General features: G+C 35.8%; 2 protein-coding genes across 2 annotated transcripts; both read left to right on the plus strand.

Moving 5' to 3' along the window:
- The first annotated feature begins 4,980 nt into the window (after positions 1-4,980).
- On the plus strand, positions 4,981-6,087 carry LOC109164466. Its single transcript, XM_019312995.1, has one exon. It carries the CDS (start codon positions 4,981-4,983, stop codon positions 6,085-6,087), a length of 1,107 nt encoding a protein of 368 aa, XP_019168540.1.
- A 1,878-nt stretch (positions 6,088-7,965) lies between these two features.
- LOC109164467 (uncharacterized mitochondrial protein AtMg00810-like) lies at positions 7,966-9,087 on the plus strand. Its single transcript, XM_019312996.1, has one exon. It carries the CDS (start codon positions 7,966-7,968, stop codon positions 9,085-9,087), a length of 1,122 nt encoding a protein of 373 aa, XP_019168541.1.
- Positions 9,088-20,247: the final 11,160 nt, after the last annotated feature.

A 20,247-nucleotide genomic window follows, 5' to 3' on the forward strand; every position in this document is an offset into this window, starting at 1 on the left:
CAAATGCAAACTGTCCTTGAGCACTTAATTAGGAAACAAAACTTAATGAAACAAACCTTATGTTTATTTCAAGTCCAACTTAAGTACATTTTCTCAGTAATATAAAGTAAATGAAGGTGTACACACTTAATTGAGAAAAAAAATGTCTGAATGCAAAAGAATTTTTATTGAAACTGAATGTATATACAAATTACAAAGTGGACGAAAGTCCCATGCATTTTCTGAACCAGATCCTTGAATTTAAATGGTGGCATGCCTTTAGTCAAGGGATCTGCTAACATCAACTCAGTATTGATGTGTTCAATGAATACAACTTTATTTTGACACGCTCCCTTATAGCTAAGAACTTGATGTCGATGTTCTTAGTTCGACTCCCACTTTTGTCGTTCTTAGCTAGGAAGACTGCAGCTGAGTTGTCACATTAGACTTTCAATGGCTTAGATATAGAGTCCAAAATTCTAAGCCCATAGATGAAATTCTTTAGTCAAACACCATGTGAAGTAGCCTCGAAACAGGAAACGAACTCGGCTTCCATGGTAGAAGTAGCTATTAAGGACTGTTTAACACTTCTACATGAGATAGCCCCACCAGCCATAATAAAGACGTACCCTGAAGTTGAGTTTCGAGAATCAATACAGCCAGCAAAGTCCGCATCAGAATAACCGACAACATCCAAATTGTCCGTCTGCCTAAACCCAAGCTTGTAATTTTTGGTTCTTTTTAGATACCTTAGAACCCTCTTCATAGATCCCCAATGGTCTAACCCTGGACTGTGCAAGTAACATCCTAGCATTCCGACCACAAAAGCAATATCCGGCCTTGTATAGATGATGTTATCACATCTGTGCTTGTTTATATAGTTGTTTTAAATCATCTCGGTAATTAAGTTCTTTATTTTTGCTTATTTAATACATGTTTTCCTTGCTATTCTCATTAGGATATGGTTTTACACTCGTTTTGAATGTTTTATGGTGTTTGTTAGTGTTTTTGAACCATTGTAGGTCAAAGTTATGAGCAAGGGAAGTCCTAGGACAAAATTGGAGTCAAAAGTGGATCAAAAGACCGAAGAGTTGTAATTCCCGTTGAATTCGGCGACAGCTTAGTATTTTGATCATATCTCATGCTAGGAATGTCCGATTCAGGTGATTCTTGCGTCACTGAAAAGAAGACTCGAAGGGCTACAACCTATGACTCAGCAGAAAACTCGACGCGTTGAGCCTGGGGCTCGACACGTCGAAAAATTCCAGTAACATTTCATCTCGCACAGATTGGCGACAGTTTAGTATTTTGATCATATCTCAAGCTAGGAATGTCCGATTGAAGTGATTATTGCGCCATTGGAAAGAAGACTCAAAGGGCTACAACTCTTATGAAGACATCAAAGTCTTGATAATAAGAGAAAAGGGTCAAAATAAGCTTGCAAAAAGTACCTATTGCACTGGGTGTGATAATATTGTTTGATGCTTGTAATTAATGGCCATAGTTACTAGCTTCATAGCCATGTTTGTGTCACCAATGGGTGTTGAGGCATCAATTAGGGAACATACAATTGCACCTAATGGTTGGACCTTGGGAAATGGGAACTTATTAGGGGAAGTTTATTCTAGATTGTTGCGCATCGGGAGATGGTAGTAATTAGGAATAATTGAATGCTGATCTTCGATCTTATCGGGTGTTTAAGCCACGGGAGTGGAAATTCACTAGGGGTAGAAATTACGGGAGTAATTTGATTTCACCTTGCATTCCCACACAAATCTTAATTCCAAACTAAATATTACAAACGTTAATTGGCACTAGGTGATTAAATACTTGAATCCCATGAATCTCATCTTTTCTCTTATTGTTTTCAAAATCCTGAACCTCTGTTTTATTTTATTTATTTTATGCCAATCAATCATCTAAGTAATTGTTAGGATTAGCTCTAATGAATAAGTTAGTAACTAGTGCTTGATACACCCACTTTCCTGTGGATCGATAACTCGTACTCCGAGAATTATTTGTTTGCAAATATACTACGAATCAAATTGGCGCCGTTGCCGGGGGAGTGGCGTTTCTAGTATTAACATTAGTGAAATCTTTATTCTAGGAGACTAGTCCATTTTTATTTTTTATTTTATTTTATTTTGCTAACCAATAACAAGTTCCTTGTTTTGAGTGTGATTTAGTTTATGGATAGATATGAATTCCAAGGAACCATGCCACCGTTTCACCCTCCTTCTCAAGGTTATGAGATGAGTTGGAATATGAATCGAGAATATGGAGGAATGGAACAACAATTCCCTTTTTCAAATTTCACCAACTCAAGTCAAGGATATTTTCAAGAAAGTTCATATCAAACATTACAACCCCAATGGTGCTCATTTTGTGGTGGGAATCACTTTGTGGAAAATTGTTACATGCTCAACCCCACCAACCATATCCCTCAACAACCTACTCAAGGATTTTGTGCCAACATGAGTCAAGCCACTTATCAAAGATGCACACCACCTACTCCACAACCCTCATGGTGCATGATATGTGGTGGACCTCATGAGGCGGAAAATTGCTTTATCATGGATCCCAATTACAAGTATCAAGGACTCAAGAGTTGCCGTACCAAGAGTTTCAACAAGATTGTCAATCACTTGACCGAATAATTGAGATGAAGTCCAAAGAGACCAAGTTAATGCAATTGTACTCGAAATATCTGGAGCTACAAGATCACATGAATGCTCAACTTGATCACATGATGGCTCGACAGAAATATTTGATAATTCGAGAGCCACTTCAAGATTCATCTAATGGAGAGGTTCTAGAAGAGTTTCTCTTGCCAAATGAAGGTCATGAGGTTCAGAGAAATAAAAAGGATGATGAGGATCTTAGAAAGGAAGATGAAGAAATATTTTATGAATGCATTGAGATGGAGACACCAAGTTGGGAGGAAAATGTAGAGTTGCAAGGTAATAGTAGCAAGGAACATATAGAGAGTTGCCCATTAGATGAGGAAGTTTTTAATGGAGCACATGTTTTGAATGAATATGGCTCACCAATGGAGCACACTCCCCTTGGAGAGAAATTTAGAGAAATTTTGAATTTGGAAGGCATTGGAGTTCTTAAGGATGATGGCACACATTTGCCTATCTATATATCCAATGATTCCCAATACTTGCTGGTTCATGTGGATGATCCGAGACTCTCATTACTTGTTGAACAAGAGAGTGTTGAAAAAGAAGGAAAAGAGAATGGATGCATAATTATTTATTCGGGCGAATGTGGTTCCTTACATGATGACGTGAAGGGTTCGAGCTTAAGAGAGTTTATAAATGGACATCACTTGAAGAAATACTTGGAAGAGAAAGTTGATGGAAAGAAGGGGATTTTTCTTCTCCAATCACTTGATGGCTAGAGAGGTAACGTCGAGCTAACGACGTTAAACTTAGCGCTTCATGGGAGGCACCCCATGTTATCTTTTATTACTTTCCCTATTTATTTATTGCTTTCTAGTTTCGTCTTATTTAGTTTTATTGCTTTCTAGTTCGTGATTATTTTATTGCTTCTTAGATTTCTCTTTTCTCTTGTTCTCCTTTTCTTTTATTTTGCATCAGGGACGATGCAAATTTTTAAGTGTGAGGGCGAGGAGTCATTAATTTGGGGATATTTCTAAAATTTTAAAATTATTTGCTTTTGCTTGAATGACTCATATGCTATTTTTGGTGAATAGTTACTTGTCTTAGCATGCAATTGCAATTACTCTCTCTTGTTGGTTTGTGGTTTGTTTTAGTGGTGCTTGCTGCATCTCAATTTGTGATGGATGATTTGAGGTGTAACACCTAATTGATCTATTCCCTTGCCAATAGCTTTGTTAACCACTTAATAATTGGATTAATTCTTGATCTTGTGTGTTACGCATTGCTAGTGAAAGCTTATGTGAGATTCCGGTCATGGGTGTTTTGCTAAAACTTGCCTCATTACTCCCTTAGTGATGTCTAAGTTTTGCATGTTTTGAAGTGATTTAGGCCATTTTTGTTTATCCATAGCCTTTAAACCTGTCCCTATATATATTTTTATCCTTCGTGTCCCCATTGTGCCTTTTGTTTGTTCAAATAAGTGCTAAGCACTTATCCCCTCTTTGTGATTGTTTTTCTTTGATTTATCCCATTATTATAACCCTTAGCCCTTGGCCAAATATTTCCCTTCCACCCTTTGAGAGAATGAAACTTTTATCTTTATTATTTCTGTAAGAAGAGTTCTATGGAGTTGTGCCAAAAAGCAGCTGATATTACAAATGTTCAAGTGTGAGGGAATTGAAAGATTGGATTAAAATTGTCTTGCAGTATTCAAAAGAAATCCAAAGAAAAGAATCGAAAAAAAAGAGAAAAGAAAAGAAAAGAAAAGAAGAAAGAAAGATTGAAAGGTTTTGAGTTTGGATCCTCACTTTTTATTAGAGGAAGAAGGCCAACAAGAGTAGAAAAATATTTGTTTCTTTTTCTGTTATAACTGCCATCACCCTTCTTGTATATAAAGGTGGCAGTTACCTCTTTCATGTAAGTAACTTTCATTTCCAGTATGATGTTCACATCAAAGTAACAAAGCTTTACCAGTTTTCTTCGCCTTTCCTTTTGCGATATGGTATTAAAGCTGCGTTTTAGCTCTTACGCCGCTGCACTCATTGGCACCGGCGAAGCTGATGAAGAAGATCACGTCGGAACATCAGTTAATCAGTCGCCGGCCAATCGATCGCCGGTTCCTCTTGCTCCAGAAACGATTCCGCAGTGGAATCCATATTCACAGAACCAGAGAAGCTGCAACGGAGAGGAGAATCCTCTTCTCTTCAATACGAACGACAATCCGAGTCTCATTCTGGTGAATCCTCCATTAACAGGTAGTTCTAGCTACAATTCTTGGTGTATTTCCATGAAAATTACTCTAGAAGTGAAGAACAAGTGGTGCATTATCGATGGAAGTCTATAAGCACCAAACAGGGAGGACACTCGATATCCTATGTGGAGACGATGCAACCTTATGGTTTGTTCGTGGATCTTCAAGGCGGTGGACTCTTCGATTGCGCAGAGCGTCATTCATCTGGAGAAGGCTAGCGATGTGTGGAATGATCTCAGGAGAAGATTCGCACAGTGCGATGCTCAGAGGATCTCAATTCTGCAAAATGAGATCTACAATTTGAAACAAGGTAGTTTAACTGTTAGTGAATACTACACTAGATGCAGGACAATGTGGGAAGAGATGAATGCTATGAGACCACTTCCCGCCTATCTATGCACCGGCTGCGCATGCAATCTTGCAGATAAGATCAGGAAGGAACGAGACATAGATCAGGTGATCCGCTTCCTTCAAGGTCTAAACGATGATTACAATGCATTGAAATCCAATGTGTTGATTCTAGATCCCTTGCCGGAAGTCTACAAAATTTATGTCATGGCAGAGACGGTAGAGAGGCAGATCAACATGACTAATCTACTCACAGGGAATCTTGAGATTAGTCAGGCCAATGCCATTCGAAACATTCAAACCTCCACAGAGGAAGTAGTAGTTGCTTTCAATCCTTACAATGGTAAGAAGTATATGAACAATGGAGTTAACAAGACTAAGTGCACGTTCTGTGGCTTGACTGGCCATACGATCGAAAAATGCTACAAGAAACACGGCTATCCCCCGGGATGGGTGCCGGGCTACAAATCTAAGGCTAAGCAGCAGATTACAGCACTAGTGGTGAATGGTACAAATGATTTAGGAGTTTCTGTAGATCAGTTTCAAAAATTGATGGCTGCCATTCAAAATCAGATGGGACATTTGTCAAGCTCAAGTGCCACAGCAGCTGTCTCCCTTGTTCCAAGGTTTGATCCAGATCAGAATGAAGGCAAGTTTCTTACCTCTCATATTAATTCTATTTCTCTATGCAATTCTTCATGGATTCTAGACTCCGGGGCTACGGATCACATCACTTGTTCTACTCAATTTTTTCATGAATATCGTGCTATTGAGGGGGATGAAGTGAGTCTGCCTACAGGAGAAAGAATAGCTATCAAACACAGAGGGAACATACATATTGGAGAAGGCTTATGGTTGAAAGATGCCATGCACATTCCATAATTTTGCTTTAACATAATATCCGTGAGCAAATTACTTCAAGATTCAGCTTATGATTTGGTTTTCTCATCTGAAGAGTGCCTAATCCGGGAACCTCATGGGAAGATGGTTGGTTTAGCTAAACAAGAGAGGGGTCTATACCTCATGACAAAGCCTGCAATAGTGATGAACTCTGGTTCTATTCCTAGAAATTTGGTTATGCAGTGTAATAAAGTTGAGCTTTGGCATCAACGTTTAGGGCACTACCCTATGAATAAAATGCATTTGTTAAAGGATCTACCTAGATTGATTCCTACGAATAAAGCTTGTGATGTATGCCACTTAGCTAAACACAAACGGTCCCCCTTCCCTCTAAGCAATTCTTCAACAAATGCATGTTTCGATATTGTTCATGCAGATATATGGGGACCCTTCCCAATTAATTCTCTGAAAGGTGAGCAATATTTTCTAACTCTAGTAGATGACTACTCAAGGTTCACTTGGCTTCATCTCATGAAAAGAAAATCTGAAGTCAGGGATTTAATAAAGAAGTTCCACAACTTTGTATCAACTCAGTTTGGTGTCCTAATCAAGGTTCTTCGAAGTGATAATGGACACGAGTTTGAGATGGGAAGTTTCTTTGACGACAAGGGTATTCTGCACCAGAGATCTTGCGTTAACACCCCTCAACAAAACGCAGTAGTTGAAAGGAAACATCAACATATCCTTAATGTTGCAAGATCACTTCGGTTTCAAGCAAAACTTCCTATGGAATTCTGGGGTCATTGCGTTTTACACGCTGTTTTCATGATCAATCGGCTTCCTTTTCCCTTGATTGAAGGACTGAGTCCCTATCACAGACTATATGGAAGAGATCCGGATCTTACTACACTAAGAGTATTTGGATGTCTTTGCTTTGCATCTACTTTACCACACCAAAGAAACAAGATGGAACCGAGGGGCAGAAAGTGTGTGTTTATAGGGGTCCCTGCAAATATCAAAGGTTACATGCTTTATGATTTAACTGACAAGTCTATATTTGTATCTCGTGATGTTGTGTTCTATGAAATGCAGTTCCCTTTTCTAGAACAATCCTTGAAGAATACTGTGCAGAATCCACACTTGTCTATTCCATCTTTGCCAAACATCCCTCTGAATATAGACTTGGAAATTGAAGGGCAGCCTCCAAATGATGACACTACACTAATACATGATGAACAACTTGAGCCTGGGAGTAACATTAGTGGTTACCACAATTCGGCCACCCTGCCACATGCTGAATTCCATACAAATCAGCCCCTGCATGAACCAGCAGCTAGTTCGTTACCTGACGAAGCCATTTCTCAGTCAACATGTGGTCATGAAACAAGTACAGGTGATGATTAGATACACATTGACATTCCTCTAGTCCCTCGACGATCAACTAGAGAAAGACATGTGCCAAACAAACTAGGTGATTATTATTGTGAATCAGTAGCCATACAGAGGAATTCTCCCCATGTTTTGTCTCGTGTCATCTCATATGATGGTCTCTCTCCCTTGCATAAAGCTTTTACTATGGCAGTCACTTCAGTTGCAGAACCCTGAACTTACAATCAAGCTATCCAACATCAATGTTGGAGAGATGCCATGAAAGCAGAGATATTGGCACTTCAGGAAAACAACACCTGGGAGTTGACAGAGTTACCAACTGGAAAGACACCCATAGGATGAAAATTGGTGTATAAAACCAAGTTAAGAGCAGATGGCTCCATCGAAAGACACAAGGCAAGGTTGGTGGCCAAAGGCTACACACAACAGTTGGGCATAGACTCTGTTGAAACTTTTTCCCCAGTGGCTCGTTTGACAACTATTCGAACCTTTTTGGCCGTGTCCATTTCAAGAGGTTGGACCATTCATCAAATGGATATCAATAACGCGTTTTTGCATGGTGATCTTAATGAAGAAGTATATATGGTGCTTCCCCCTGGATTTCAAACCGAGAAGCTGAATCAAGTGTGCAAATTGACAAGATCACTCTATGGCCTAAAGCAAGCGAGCCGTCAATGGAATGCCAAGTTAACAGCTACTTTATTACAAGTTGGATTCAAACAATCAAGTGCAGATCCTTCATTGTTCACAAGGGGTACTGGTACAGAATTCATTGCCCTTCTTGTCTACGTCGATGATATCTTAATGGCCAGTAGCAAACTATCTCTTATCCAGGAGCTGAAAGATTTAATGCATGCTGCCTTCAAAATCAAGGATTTGGGTGTGTTTGGTTATTTTCTGGGGATGGAAGCCACAATCAGCAGTTCTGGCCTTAACCTGTGCCAACGAAAGTATGCCCTCGAGATACTTGAAGACGCTGGTTTCCTACACTGCAAACCGGTACGCACGCCCATGACACCGGGAGTGCTTTTAACTCACACCGATGGCATACCTCTTTCTGATCCAAGCAGCTATCGGCGATTAATCGGGAGGCTATTATACCTTACAGCAACTAGACTAGACATCACGTTTGTTGTACATCACCTTAGTCAGTTTGTAAGCACACCTACTGACAAACATATGATAGCTGCTCACCGCATATTAAGATATATTAAGGGATCTCCTGGCCAGGGAGTGTTCTACCCAACCAACAACAAACTCAAGCTTCAAGCTTTCTCAGATTCCGACTGGGCATCTTGCTCAGAAACTCGCAGATCAGTCACAGGCTTTTGTGCCTTCTTAGGTACATCCCTCATCTCATGGTGCTCAAAGAAACAAGCTACGGTTTCCAAATCATCCTCTGAGGCAGAATATAGAGCCTTAGCCATGACAACATGTGAATTACAGTGGTTAAACTCCCTTCTTCAAGACATGCAAGTAACCACAACTGAGCCTATCATTATTTTCTGCGACAGTAAGTCTGCTATGGCAATTGCTGAGAACCATGTGTTCCACGAAAGGACTAAGCACATTGAGATCGATTGCCATGTCGTGAGAGAAAGGATTGTCCAGGGTTTGATTAACTGTTATCTGTGTCCTCGGTTAACCAAATAGCTGATGGCTTCACAAAACTTTTAGCTTCCTCTTTGTTTCATACTTTTGTATCTAAGCTGGGTATTCAAGACTTGCACACTCCAGCTTACGGGGGGGGAGGGGGGGGGGGGTATTAGAGGAAGAAGGCCAACAAGAGTAGAAAAATATCTGTTTCTTTTTCTGTTATAACTGTCATCACCCTTCTTGTATATAAAGGTGGCAGTTACCTCTTTCATGTAAGTAACTTTCATTTCCAGTATGATGTTCACATCAAAGTAACAAAGCTTTACCAGTTTTCTTCGCCTTTCCTTTTGCGATACTTTTCCAAAAAGTTGCTAAGTTCTTAAAAGAAATTTGCTCCTTCAAATTTTGATTATCTCATCTTTTCCAAATTTTGAAAAGTTTAGATAAATTGTGACATTCTCTCGTTTTGATTAATTTTTTTATACCACTTCTTTGTTAGCAATCACCCGTAGCCCCATTACAAGCTAAATAAAGTCCTATTTGATCTTAACTTGCATTCTTAGATTTGATCTAGGGGAGTATGGGGCAAGCTTATGGGATCTCATTCATGAACCGTGTCTTGCATAATCTCAACTGAGTACTTGTGCAAACTTGATCCTCACATACTTTAAATTCTTGGTGCTTGGTTATTGGCTTGGAAATGGGTCTCTTATGTGCCAAACTAATTTGATTCTTGAAGCTTGTTGTTTTGTAGCAAGTGGGTTGGTGGTTTGAAAGGTTGTGCAAGAGAGAGCATGAGTAATTTGTATGTTTTGACTTGTGATTTTATTCCTTGGTTTTGCTTGAGGACAAGCAAATGCTTAAGTGTGAGGGGGTGATGTTATCACATCTGTGCTTGTTTTTATAGTTGTTTTAAATCATCTCGGTAATTAAGTTCTTTAATTTTGCTTATTTAATACATGTTTTCCTTGCTATTCTCATTAGGATATGGTTTTACACTCGTTTTGAATGTTTTACGGTGTCTGTTAGTGTTTTTGAACCATTGTAGGTCAAAGTTATGAGCAAGGGAATTCCTAGGACAAAATTGGAGTCAAAAGTGGATCAAAAGACCGAAGAGTTGTAATTCCCGTTGAATTCGGCGACAGCTTAGTATTCTGATCATATCTCATGCTAGGAATGTTCAATTCAGGTGATTCTTGTGCCATTGGAAAGAAGACTCGAAGGGCTACAACCTATGACTCAGCAGAAAACTCGACGCGTCGAGCCTGGGGCTCGACACGTCGAAAAATTCCAGTAACATTTCATCTCGCACAGATTGGCGGCAGTTTAGTATTTTGATCATATCTCATGCTAGGAATGTCCGATTGAAGTGATTCTTGCGCCATTGGAAAGAAGACTCAAAGGGCTAAAACTCTTATGAAGACATTAAAGTCTAGATAATAAGAGAAAAAGGTAAAAATAAGCCTGCAAAACATACCTATTGCACTGGGTGCGATTTTTAGAAACTTCCTAATTTAAAATGGCAATATTCCAAAGCAAGATGACTACAACAATTGCCTAATCATTACAAAGCTAAACTTTCTAAGCGAGGTGTATTCAATCATGACTTTCATAGAGTTTTAAAGACTTTTATGAACTTTAAAAGTTTAGAGGTATTCAATTCAAACTTTTAGAGAGTCTTTAAAAGTCAGGAGGTATTCAATCAAGATTTTTAAAGAGTCTTTAAAAGTCGTGTGGTATTCGATTAAGACTTTTAAAGAGTCTTTAAAAGTCATGCGGTATTCAAAAAATTATGAACTTTTGTAGACTTTTTAATTTTAAGACTTTTGTAGACTTTTCCTTCTCAAATATAAATAGTTGAAATCCAACCATCAACCCCAAGATTTCAAAATTTTCTTTCTTACAACTTTGAATGTTTTCTCTCTCTCTATTAAAACTCTATTTTTTTCTCCCTATTTAAACTTTATAAACCTATCTAAATTCAATAAAATTATTTTTTTCTTCATTATCCTATATTTTCCTCATACCTAAACTCTACTAATTTCTCTCTCTCTCTCTCTCTCTCTCTCTCTCTCTCTCTCTCTCTCTCTCTCTCTCTCTCTCTCTCCTAAACTTTACAATCTTCATCTAAAAATTTGAAATAATATTATTTTTACTTCATTATTGCTTGTTTATATTGATTTTTATTTTTTCTATGAATTTTTTATCCCTAACTTTCTCTAATTTCCTCTAAATACATGAACAAAGCAAATTTTTCATTGTCAAATTTTTGTATATGTTTCATAATATTCATATAAATACTTATATATTTTGTTTTTTTTATTCTTTTTATGCTTATATTCGTAATATATATTTTCCCCTTTTTAACAACAGGTTACTATGAATAGCGAACTACTGTTATTCGCAGTCTTGTTAGAAATAGTAGCACCTTGTTGCTGTTCGCAATCTCAAATTGCTATTGAAAATAATAGTACTTTGCGTGATAGATGTCTAGCAATATATATATATATATATATATATATATATATATATATATATATATATATATATATATATATATATATATTAGATTTTTATTTTTTTTATTTTAGGGAACTTGTAATTATATTTTTAAATATTTTATTTGATCAATTCTTTTATTATAAATTTTATTGTTTAATATTGTTATGACTTTCTAATGAAATAGTTTTTTTTTTTTTTTTGTTGATGATTAATAATATATATAAGTAATTAGCATTTTTTTAAGAATAATTAATTAGCATATAAGTCTCAGCATACTAGGATAAAAATAATAATCTTGAGAATGTTGATGTTGGTGAAGAACTATATAATAAGAAGAATTTTATGATATATTATAAATGTTTTGTAAGAAAATTATAAATGATAAGAATCAAGATCATTGAAAGTTTGTAAGGATGTATTCAATTTAGAATTTCAATGACTTTTGTAGACTTTTTAAAATAAAAAGTTGATAAAAGTCTATGAATATTTTTTATATAGACTTTTATAGAGTCTTATAAAGTTTTAAAAAGTTTTAAACGACTCTATGAAAGTCAATCAAAGTTTATTAAAATCTATCATTTTAAAAGTCTTTAAAACTCTTCAAAAGTCATGATTGAATACACCCCCCTAAATTAAATTAGGAAAATTCCTATTCCTTTCTAGCTTTGTATCAACTATAAAATCCCACCTTCCTCAACCCTAATGAAGTAGTTTAGTTTAAAGTAAATAATTATAATAGATAATTTAACCAGGACTATGTGGTCTAATGGTACCCGGGTTGGACTTCCATTTGGAAGGTTATGAGTTCAAGCCTCAGTGGAGGCGTTATTGGTTCTTTGTGTTTCAGTAGGTTGAGAAAGTATATGAACAGATACTACAATGTAATAGAACCAGTAACATTCAAACATTCAAAAAAAAAAAAAACAAGATAATTTACAATTCAGAGATTCTTTGAGACATGAAAGAGAGAAGCAAGAAGAAGACTAGGGAGATTTGGGAAAATCATCTGGTTAATTCTTAGTCATGCTTGGCTAAAGATCTATGTGCCTGAGCTCTCAGTTTCTTTAATATATTATTATTTGGGTTTAATACTTGTGTTGCAATCGGAGTATTGCAATCGTGATAATATTGTTTGATGCTTGTAATTAATGGCCATAGTTACTAGCTTCATAGCCATGTTTGTGTCACCAATGGGAGTTGGGGCATAAATTAGGGCACACACAATTGCACCTAATGGTTGGAACTTGGGAAAGGGGAACTTATTAAGGGAAGTTTATTCTAGATTGCACCTAATGGTTGGAACTTGGGAAAGGGGAACTTATTAGGGGAAGTTTATTCTAGATTGTTGCGCATCAGGAGATGGTAGTAATTAGGAATAATTGAATGCTGATCTTCGATCTTATCGGGTGTTTAAGCCACGGGAGTGGAAATTCACTAGGGGTAAAAATTACGGGAGTAATTCGATTCCACCTTGCATTCCCACACAAATCTTAATTCCAAACTAAATATTACAAACGTTAATTGGCACTAGGTGATTAAATACTTGAATCCCATGAATCTCATCTTTTCTCTTATTGTTTTCAAAATCCTGAACCTCTGTTTTATTTTATTTATTTTATGACAATCAATCATCTAAGTAATTGTTAGGATTAGCTCTAATGAATAAGTTAGTAACTAGTGCTCCACAATTAAATTGCAACACTTAATACAGTTTAAACTGAAAAATATTATTAAATTAAAATTCAACTAAAAATTAAAACTGAATAATTATTCAAAGTTGAATAACAATTTAATAATGGACTTAAAAAAAAAATCAATTGGATAATTAGATTAGAAAAAGTCCAAATAAGATGAATATATTAAATTGAAGGAGCCCAAAACCAAAACAGGCCCAGATTTAATAATTTTTTTTATATATATGAGCCCAGGTCTGGCCCAAATGGCCAGACCCGGCCTAATCCTCTTAAGTCCTTCATCATCATCTTCGTTCAACAGACCTAGCGCAGCGCCGACCATGGAGGACGAAGATGCAGTGGTTGCCGGCGTTGCCTGGAGAGAGGGGAAGACAGCAACGACGGAACTGAGAGAACCCAGCTCCACCTCTGCCGCCAGCCTCGACACAACGCCAAACGCCGCCGTCGTCCGCCTCAACCGTGTTTCGAAACCAGTCCAGCCGTGACCTCTGCGTCGCCGTTGCTACATCATTGGAAAAAAAAACGCCAGCGTCGATAGTAACTGAAGGAAGAATGACCGGATTCATTTTAATGTAAATTTTCGGCGTTCTCCTCCGTCAACGATGAGCCGCCGACAACATACTCAAGACCGGCATTCCACATCCGGTAAAAACGGCGAAACAGTGGCAAACAAACGAAAAAAAAAAAAAACTAATATCCAATTGAAATTTTTTTGTTGTTTCTTAATGCGGAAAAAAACTTAATTTTTCAGCAGCCCAGACATACAATTTCAAAAAAATATTCAAATATGTATCTCAATTATACCGTGTATACAACATATTCAAATATTATATATATGCAATTAAAAGAACCAGGCAGAGATTATACAAGCAATTGATACCAACGGTTATATGTGACGACATGATCGTACTAACCTCCAACCATAGTTCTTGTGTTGATGATGGTTGAATGATCCGGACGTACAACTGCAGAAATAACACGGGTATTTTGTCTCTCACTTCTACTCAGCTCTCTCTAGATGGTGTATGAGGTATGTAATGTGAGCAATGAGAGGACTAGTGACCTTATATAACCACTGACCATCATTGTGGTTGTATGTCTTTAGGTCTCCTAAACCCTAACCAGACTCCTAATCATAATGATAGTCTAGCTATTAAGTTATTAATGTTGTACCACATATCAAATACTTAATGTCATTGTAACTTATCATAATGTTATAATAATAACTTATAGGAAAACGTTACAGATGTAAGCATATACGCCATCCTTTGTATGCGATCTTTTTGTTGCTTTGCGTCCTTAGTTGTTTCAGCTTGAGCTGTTTTTCCTAGATGATTCATGTGACAAGCTTAGTTTGCAGTGACCAAATTAAATGTATTTTCTAGTAACGGTAGATGTAAATTAGGTAGTCTTAATGCATCTCGTGCATTCACAGGAAGTATGTATACAGTATACTATTCATCATTAGGTTGCCCATCACTTTTGACTATGATAAAATTGTCAGGATTTTGGGAACTGAAAAACAACAATTTATTAAGAATATATGTGAAATTTAAGGAAAAAATTATTTGTTTAGTAACATAATTAGTTTATTAATTAATTTTGATTTGTTTGATCAATATTAATTGTTTGACTTGATTAAACAATCGCAATATAAAAATTTAGTTAATCTATTTTTTGTAATAGTTTATTTTTTTTAAATGTTAAAATTCAAAAAGTTGTTTATCAAAACAGTTTTTTCGATGAACTTTTTGAGAAAAATAAATTATACTTTTAAATGTCATTTTACACATAATAAGCTATCAATTAACAACTAATTTACGAAATATCTTTTTTACACCAACACTACATTTAATTAGAAATTTGAGTGACAATTAAGACAAAACTCAATTTGATATATACAGTCAATACTTTTACGGTAATTAGCTTATGTACTTGTGTAAGCAATAACCAAATGATTGACGTTAGACGGGGTGATAAGTATTTATTATGTATATACGAATACTTATTCCTAGCTAAGGTGTACATATATGTTTTACAATATTTCAAATATGATTTTTTTTTTTCTGAATTTATTTGAATACTGACCTCTGTAATTAAGTTGAAATAAATTAATTGAGGGTCTTATGAGTTTACAATCATGCCAAGCTTGTCTATGTTGTAACAACTTTGGTGAATGTTTTGTTTTGTTATTTTTTTTTTATTTTTTTTGAGTTAATTCCGTTTTTGTCATAAATTTATAAGTTACAGTCCACTTTGAGTCTTTTTTTTATTAGAACATTCACTTTTGGTCCTATTATTATTGTTGTATGACCGTTTTTGGTCCTTTATCAACAAAACAATTTAAATATCGTTAAATACAAGGGCATTTCGGTCTTCAATTATGAATTTAAAAACAATAAACATAAAAAATATAGCAAGTCAACCTACTTTGTATTAAAAAAAGATCAAAATGTCATTGTATATATTTAATGATATTTCTATGATTTTGTTGGCGGGGGACTAAAAATGATCATGCAACATTAATACTAGGACCAAATGAGAATGTTCTAATAAAAAAGGACTAAAAGTGAACTTGTACCTATAAATCTAAGACAAAAAATGGAATTAACTTTTTTTTGGGTTTTGTTTTTTGTTTTTTTGTTTTTTTTTTGTTTTTTGTTTTTTGTTTTTTTGTTTTGTTTTGTTTTTTTTTTTTTTTTAATTTTTTTGTATCGTATCTCAGGACACTTTAATTGTTCCCTTACTAATCCCATGTGTTATTTTCATATAGGAAAATGGGTAGATATGTTCATGAACTCTGTTAGATAATACAATTGAATTCTTAAACTCCAACAAGTTCTATTGAAACTGAAAACGAGGTGCAGTGAAGCTAATAATTAAGTTATCAACCAGTTAGTAATGACATGGCGCTAAGTTTGCTTTTACATGAACTTTGGAAGTTAGTGGTAATTTGTGTTGGGGAAAATAGTAACATCAACGCGCGATCTGGAAGCCTTTTAAGAAGCACGGACACTATTGGTGTATGGTTGAAAGGAAATCTGTGCCGTGTTACAATGACACTACCTTAAAAGCGTTATTTGCCCGGTAACGGTGCAGTTAGAGCCCTGCAACACGCTTTCGACAGGCTACACAGACCTTCTACGGATAGCATGCCTTGCAATCACGTAGGCGAACCTCACTATTGTTCAGACTTTAATAGGCAGACACGAATTATATATTATATATACATATTTTATATATATATATATATATATATATATATATATATATATATATATATATATATATATATATATATATATATATATATATATTAATATGTATTAGTATGAGAAGGAATGAAGAAGAAGATATATCTTTTTGTGTGTTTTAGACAAAAAGACAAGCTCCTTTATATACTGTAGGATAGGAGAGATTTCAACTCATTTCATCCACATATTAGCTAGAAATTAGGGAGTGGAAATGAGCAACCCATGCAGCCACTCCTTTGTATGTGATAAGTCATTAGTGACCATATATCCACATTATGCGCTGCTTGCTTTGAATGGAATATTTCCAACAATCCCCACACATTCAAAGTATAAGCTTGGAAAAGATAATGTCTGAGCAATACAAATGAGTTGGTCTTAATGTCAGTGTTTGAGAACTTGAACTGACACGTAGTGACACTGAGTAATTTTCTACCCGAGAGTGATATGAATCTTGAACTCACCGGTTACATAAATTTTGAACTCGAATGCACACACCAACTCAAAAAGCAGGTCCTACAAAAGTCAAACTCTTTGACTTCTTATGAACACCCTTAGTATTAAAGAATGTTATGTCTGTCTCAAATATAGACTTCTACCCTGTCAAAGTCTATCACAACATAGACTTTTAACTCTGACAAGTCTTACCGCATTACAGATTTTTATGTCTTATCAAGTCTATCTCAATATAGACTTTTAACTCTATCAAGTCTATCTTAGTATAGACTACCATTAAAGGCTTATAGAGTAGTTAAAGACATAAATCAGTTGTAAGTCTTTTCTTTCTATCATAGGCACTGTTATTGGCAACGCAAATGATAGTTTGTGAATCACAATGTGGTGAAGGTGTTGACACCCCCACAATTGCACGGTTATCGCCATATTTCTTAGCCATTTAGCTTCTTGGGATAACCCCATTATCTTTCATAAGAGGCGGTTAGCCCTTTTCTACTCAAGTTAGGGATCTCTTTAGGTCTACCTCAACATAGACCACCCCAATTGAGTATAAGTCACCAAGAGCACTTTGTACTCATGTCATTATTATGCGGTGAATTCATTAGGTTTGTCTCAACAAAACCACCCTTTCTTAAAGAGTTATGAATTCATTAAGAGCTGTAGCTCAACCTCACAAGTACACACACTGTCGAAATGACCAACTAGTGTACTATTTTGTAACTCTTTTCATGGCTTCGTTTGACCACAGAAGTGGGATCCACCACGAATTCATTACCACTTGGACTTTAAGTCCTTCCAATGAGTCAGCGACTAATCCTCATAATTAGCCCTCAAGTAAGTTGATTCTCTTGATCAAACTTACATGCACTTTGATGAGTACTTCGTTTACTCGTAAATAATCCCTTGAGATTTTCATGTTTAACATGAAATATCCTCTTTCATCATTATTCTCAATGCCACAGAGAAACTTTTGATGAAAATATAGGAGTTTATTACCCCCACAAGGCACGCAACACTTACAAATATTTTGTCAAATGTATTTTATCTCTTACCAGACTAATATTTGGTGTCCATCATTAGCTCCTTTGTAGACTGAGTTTTGCCGACTTACTTTGTGGACCATTATAGAAGCTTTGCACTCTGCCTGACACATGCTCAACAGTTGAATGTATTTCAACAAACTTGGTTATCTCAATTGATCACAATTACCCTTTAACTAGGAATTATAGGTATTTTAATATGACTCAACCAAGAGTTTAAATAATATATATTCAAATGCTCATTGTTAGTAAGCCATAGAAATAATGTTGTCTACATGCTACATCAAGTTGAACAACATAATCACAAATTTCACATCATATTCTTATAAGAAATTAATCTTATACCCAAGGAATATGTTCGAGCTCATATTTATTCAGAAATATCTCTCAACAATGAGACTTCAGAGTTGCCACTTGCACAATTTTCCATTCCCTTGAGGAAATCAAAACTCATATAAAGCATTCATAGAGTGCAGATCAATATTACTATTGCAGTACTTCAACAATTTTTATTGCAAGGCTTTGATTGTTTAACAACATATGAAAGTCAACCTCATTTTAGGTGGAGATCAAGTGGCGCTCTAACTAGCCTGCATGATCAACGCCCTACTTCTTAAGTACTCCCAGGTCGAGTGGTGAAACCGAAGTTTACTTAAAAACCATCTTCCTAGACAGAGTGTTCAAGAATGATGACTTTTCCATGTTCTCACTAAATTACAATTGAAGCCTATGATATATGCTCTTATTTTTATACAAATAATTTTAGTAAAAAGTTTGAGCAATATCTATGCACGAATTATTTCAATCAACGTCATTAGTATTCAAAATACTAAAGAAATAAGTACTACTAAGTAATCAAAATCTAGACAGCTCAACTAGAATTCAGTACTAAGACAATCATACTTCATGGAAACCCTTAGAACTAGAGCAAATATAGTTACTCAAAAATAACTACTTATTTAAAGAGACTCAATACTCATCTTGCTCTGTCAGATTGACTTTTGCTAGTTTTGCCATTGTGATGGTAGCACTGGTATGCTCGGTGTCCTTGCTTTTTGCATGTAAAACACCTTCCTTTGAACTTCTTGATTTTTCTACTCCTTTTGTTGTAGACAGTTCTGAAACTTTGATTTTCAGTTTCATTGGAATCGTACTTTTCTGACAGTGATTCCAAATGACTTTTGCCGAGTCTTGTTTGACATAAATGTCGAACAAATCGTCATCCATTTGTGATAGAAGGCATCCTCTGGCTGCCGCATTGTCATTTCTAAACTGCATAAAAGTTACACCCGGTTCTTGACCCGGAATGTAATCTATTTCAGGACTGCTTTCTCTTGGTTCTTCACCCAAAGTGTAATCAGATTCATGGTTAGCTTTTGTAGCACCAAAGGGAGAGAACACTGTTGGAGTAGGTTCAGGTGCAACTGAATATAGCACGTAAACCAACTTTAATTGTTCAAAGAGAATATGCATTCTTTGAGCCCACCTACTGTAATTTTTTCCCATCAAGCTCGGTGATTTTTGATAGATCCAGTATGACAGAAGGTGCCATAATACTAATAAGGTTGACTGTTGCACGAATAACACTTTAAACTGTTGGGGAAAATAGCAACGTCAACGCGCGATCTGGAAGCCTTTTAAGAAGCACGGACACTATTGGTGTATGGTTGAAAGGAAATCTGTGCCGTGTTACAATAACACTACCTTAAAATCGTTATTTGCCCGGTAACGGTGCAGTTAGAACCCTGGCACACTTTCGACAGGCTACACAGACCTTCTACGGATAGCATGCACTAGCAATCACGTAGGCGAACCTCACTATTGCTCAGACTTTAATAGGCTGACACGAAATATATATTATATATATATATATATATATATATATATATATATATATATATATATATATATATTATAATATGTATTAGTATGAGAAGGAATGAAGAAGAAGATATATCTTTTTGTGTGTTTTAGACAAAAAGACAAGCTCCTTTATATGCTGTAGGATAGGAGAGATTTCAACTCATTTCATCCACATATTAGCTAGAAATTAGGGACTGGAAATCAACAACCCATGCAGCCACTCCATTGTACGTGAAAAGTCATTAGTGACCATATATCCACATTATGCGCTGCTTGCTTTGAATAGAATATTTCCAACAATTTGTTCCCAAAATCATATTTATGTTAAAAAAAAGGATCAAATAGCTCCTCAAAAAGTAAGTTAGGCCCCTAAACTTTTTAAAAGTACAATTAAATGCATCAACACGTTAT

This window comes from Ipomoea nil, unplaced genomic scaffold (genome assembly GCF_001879475.1).
Source record: "Ipomoea nil cultivar Tokyo-kokei standard unplaced genomic scaffold, Asagao_1.1 scaffold3065, whole genome shotgun sequence".
Classification (NCBI taxonomy): Eukaryota; Viridiplantae; Streptophyta; class Magnoliopsida; order Solanales; family Convolvulaceae; genus Ipomoea; species Ipomoea nil.

Bases quoted from the DNA above. Each gene is read 5' to 3' on its own strand.
- LOC109164466 (XM_019312995.1), top strand. From the start codon at position 4,981: ATGTGGAGACGATGCAACCTTATGGTTTGTTCGTGGATCTTCAAGGCG.
- LOC109164467 (XM_019312996.1), top strand. From the start codon at position 7,966: ATGGATATCAATAACGCGTTTTTGCATGGTGATCTTAATGAAGAAGTA.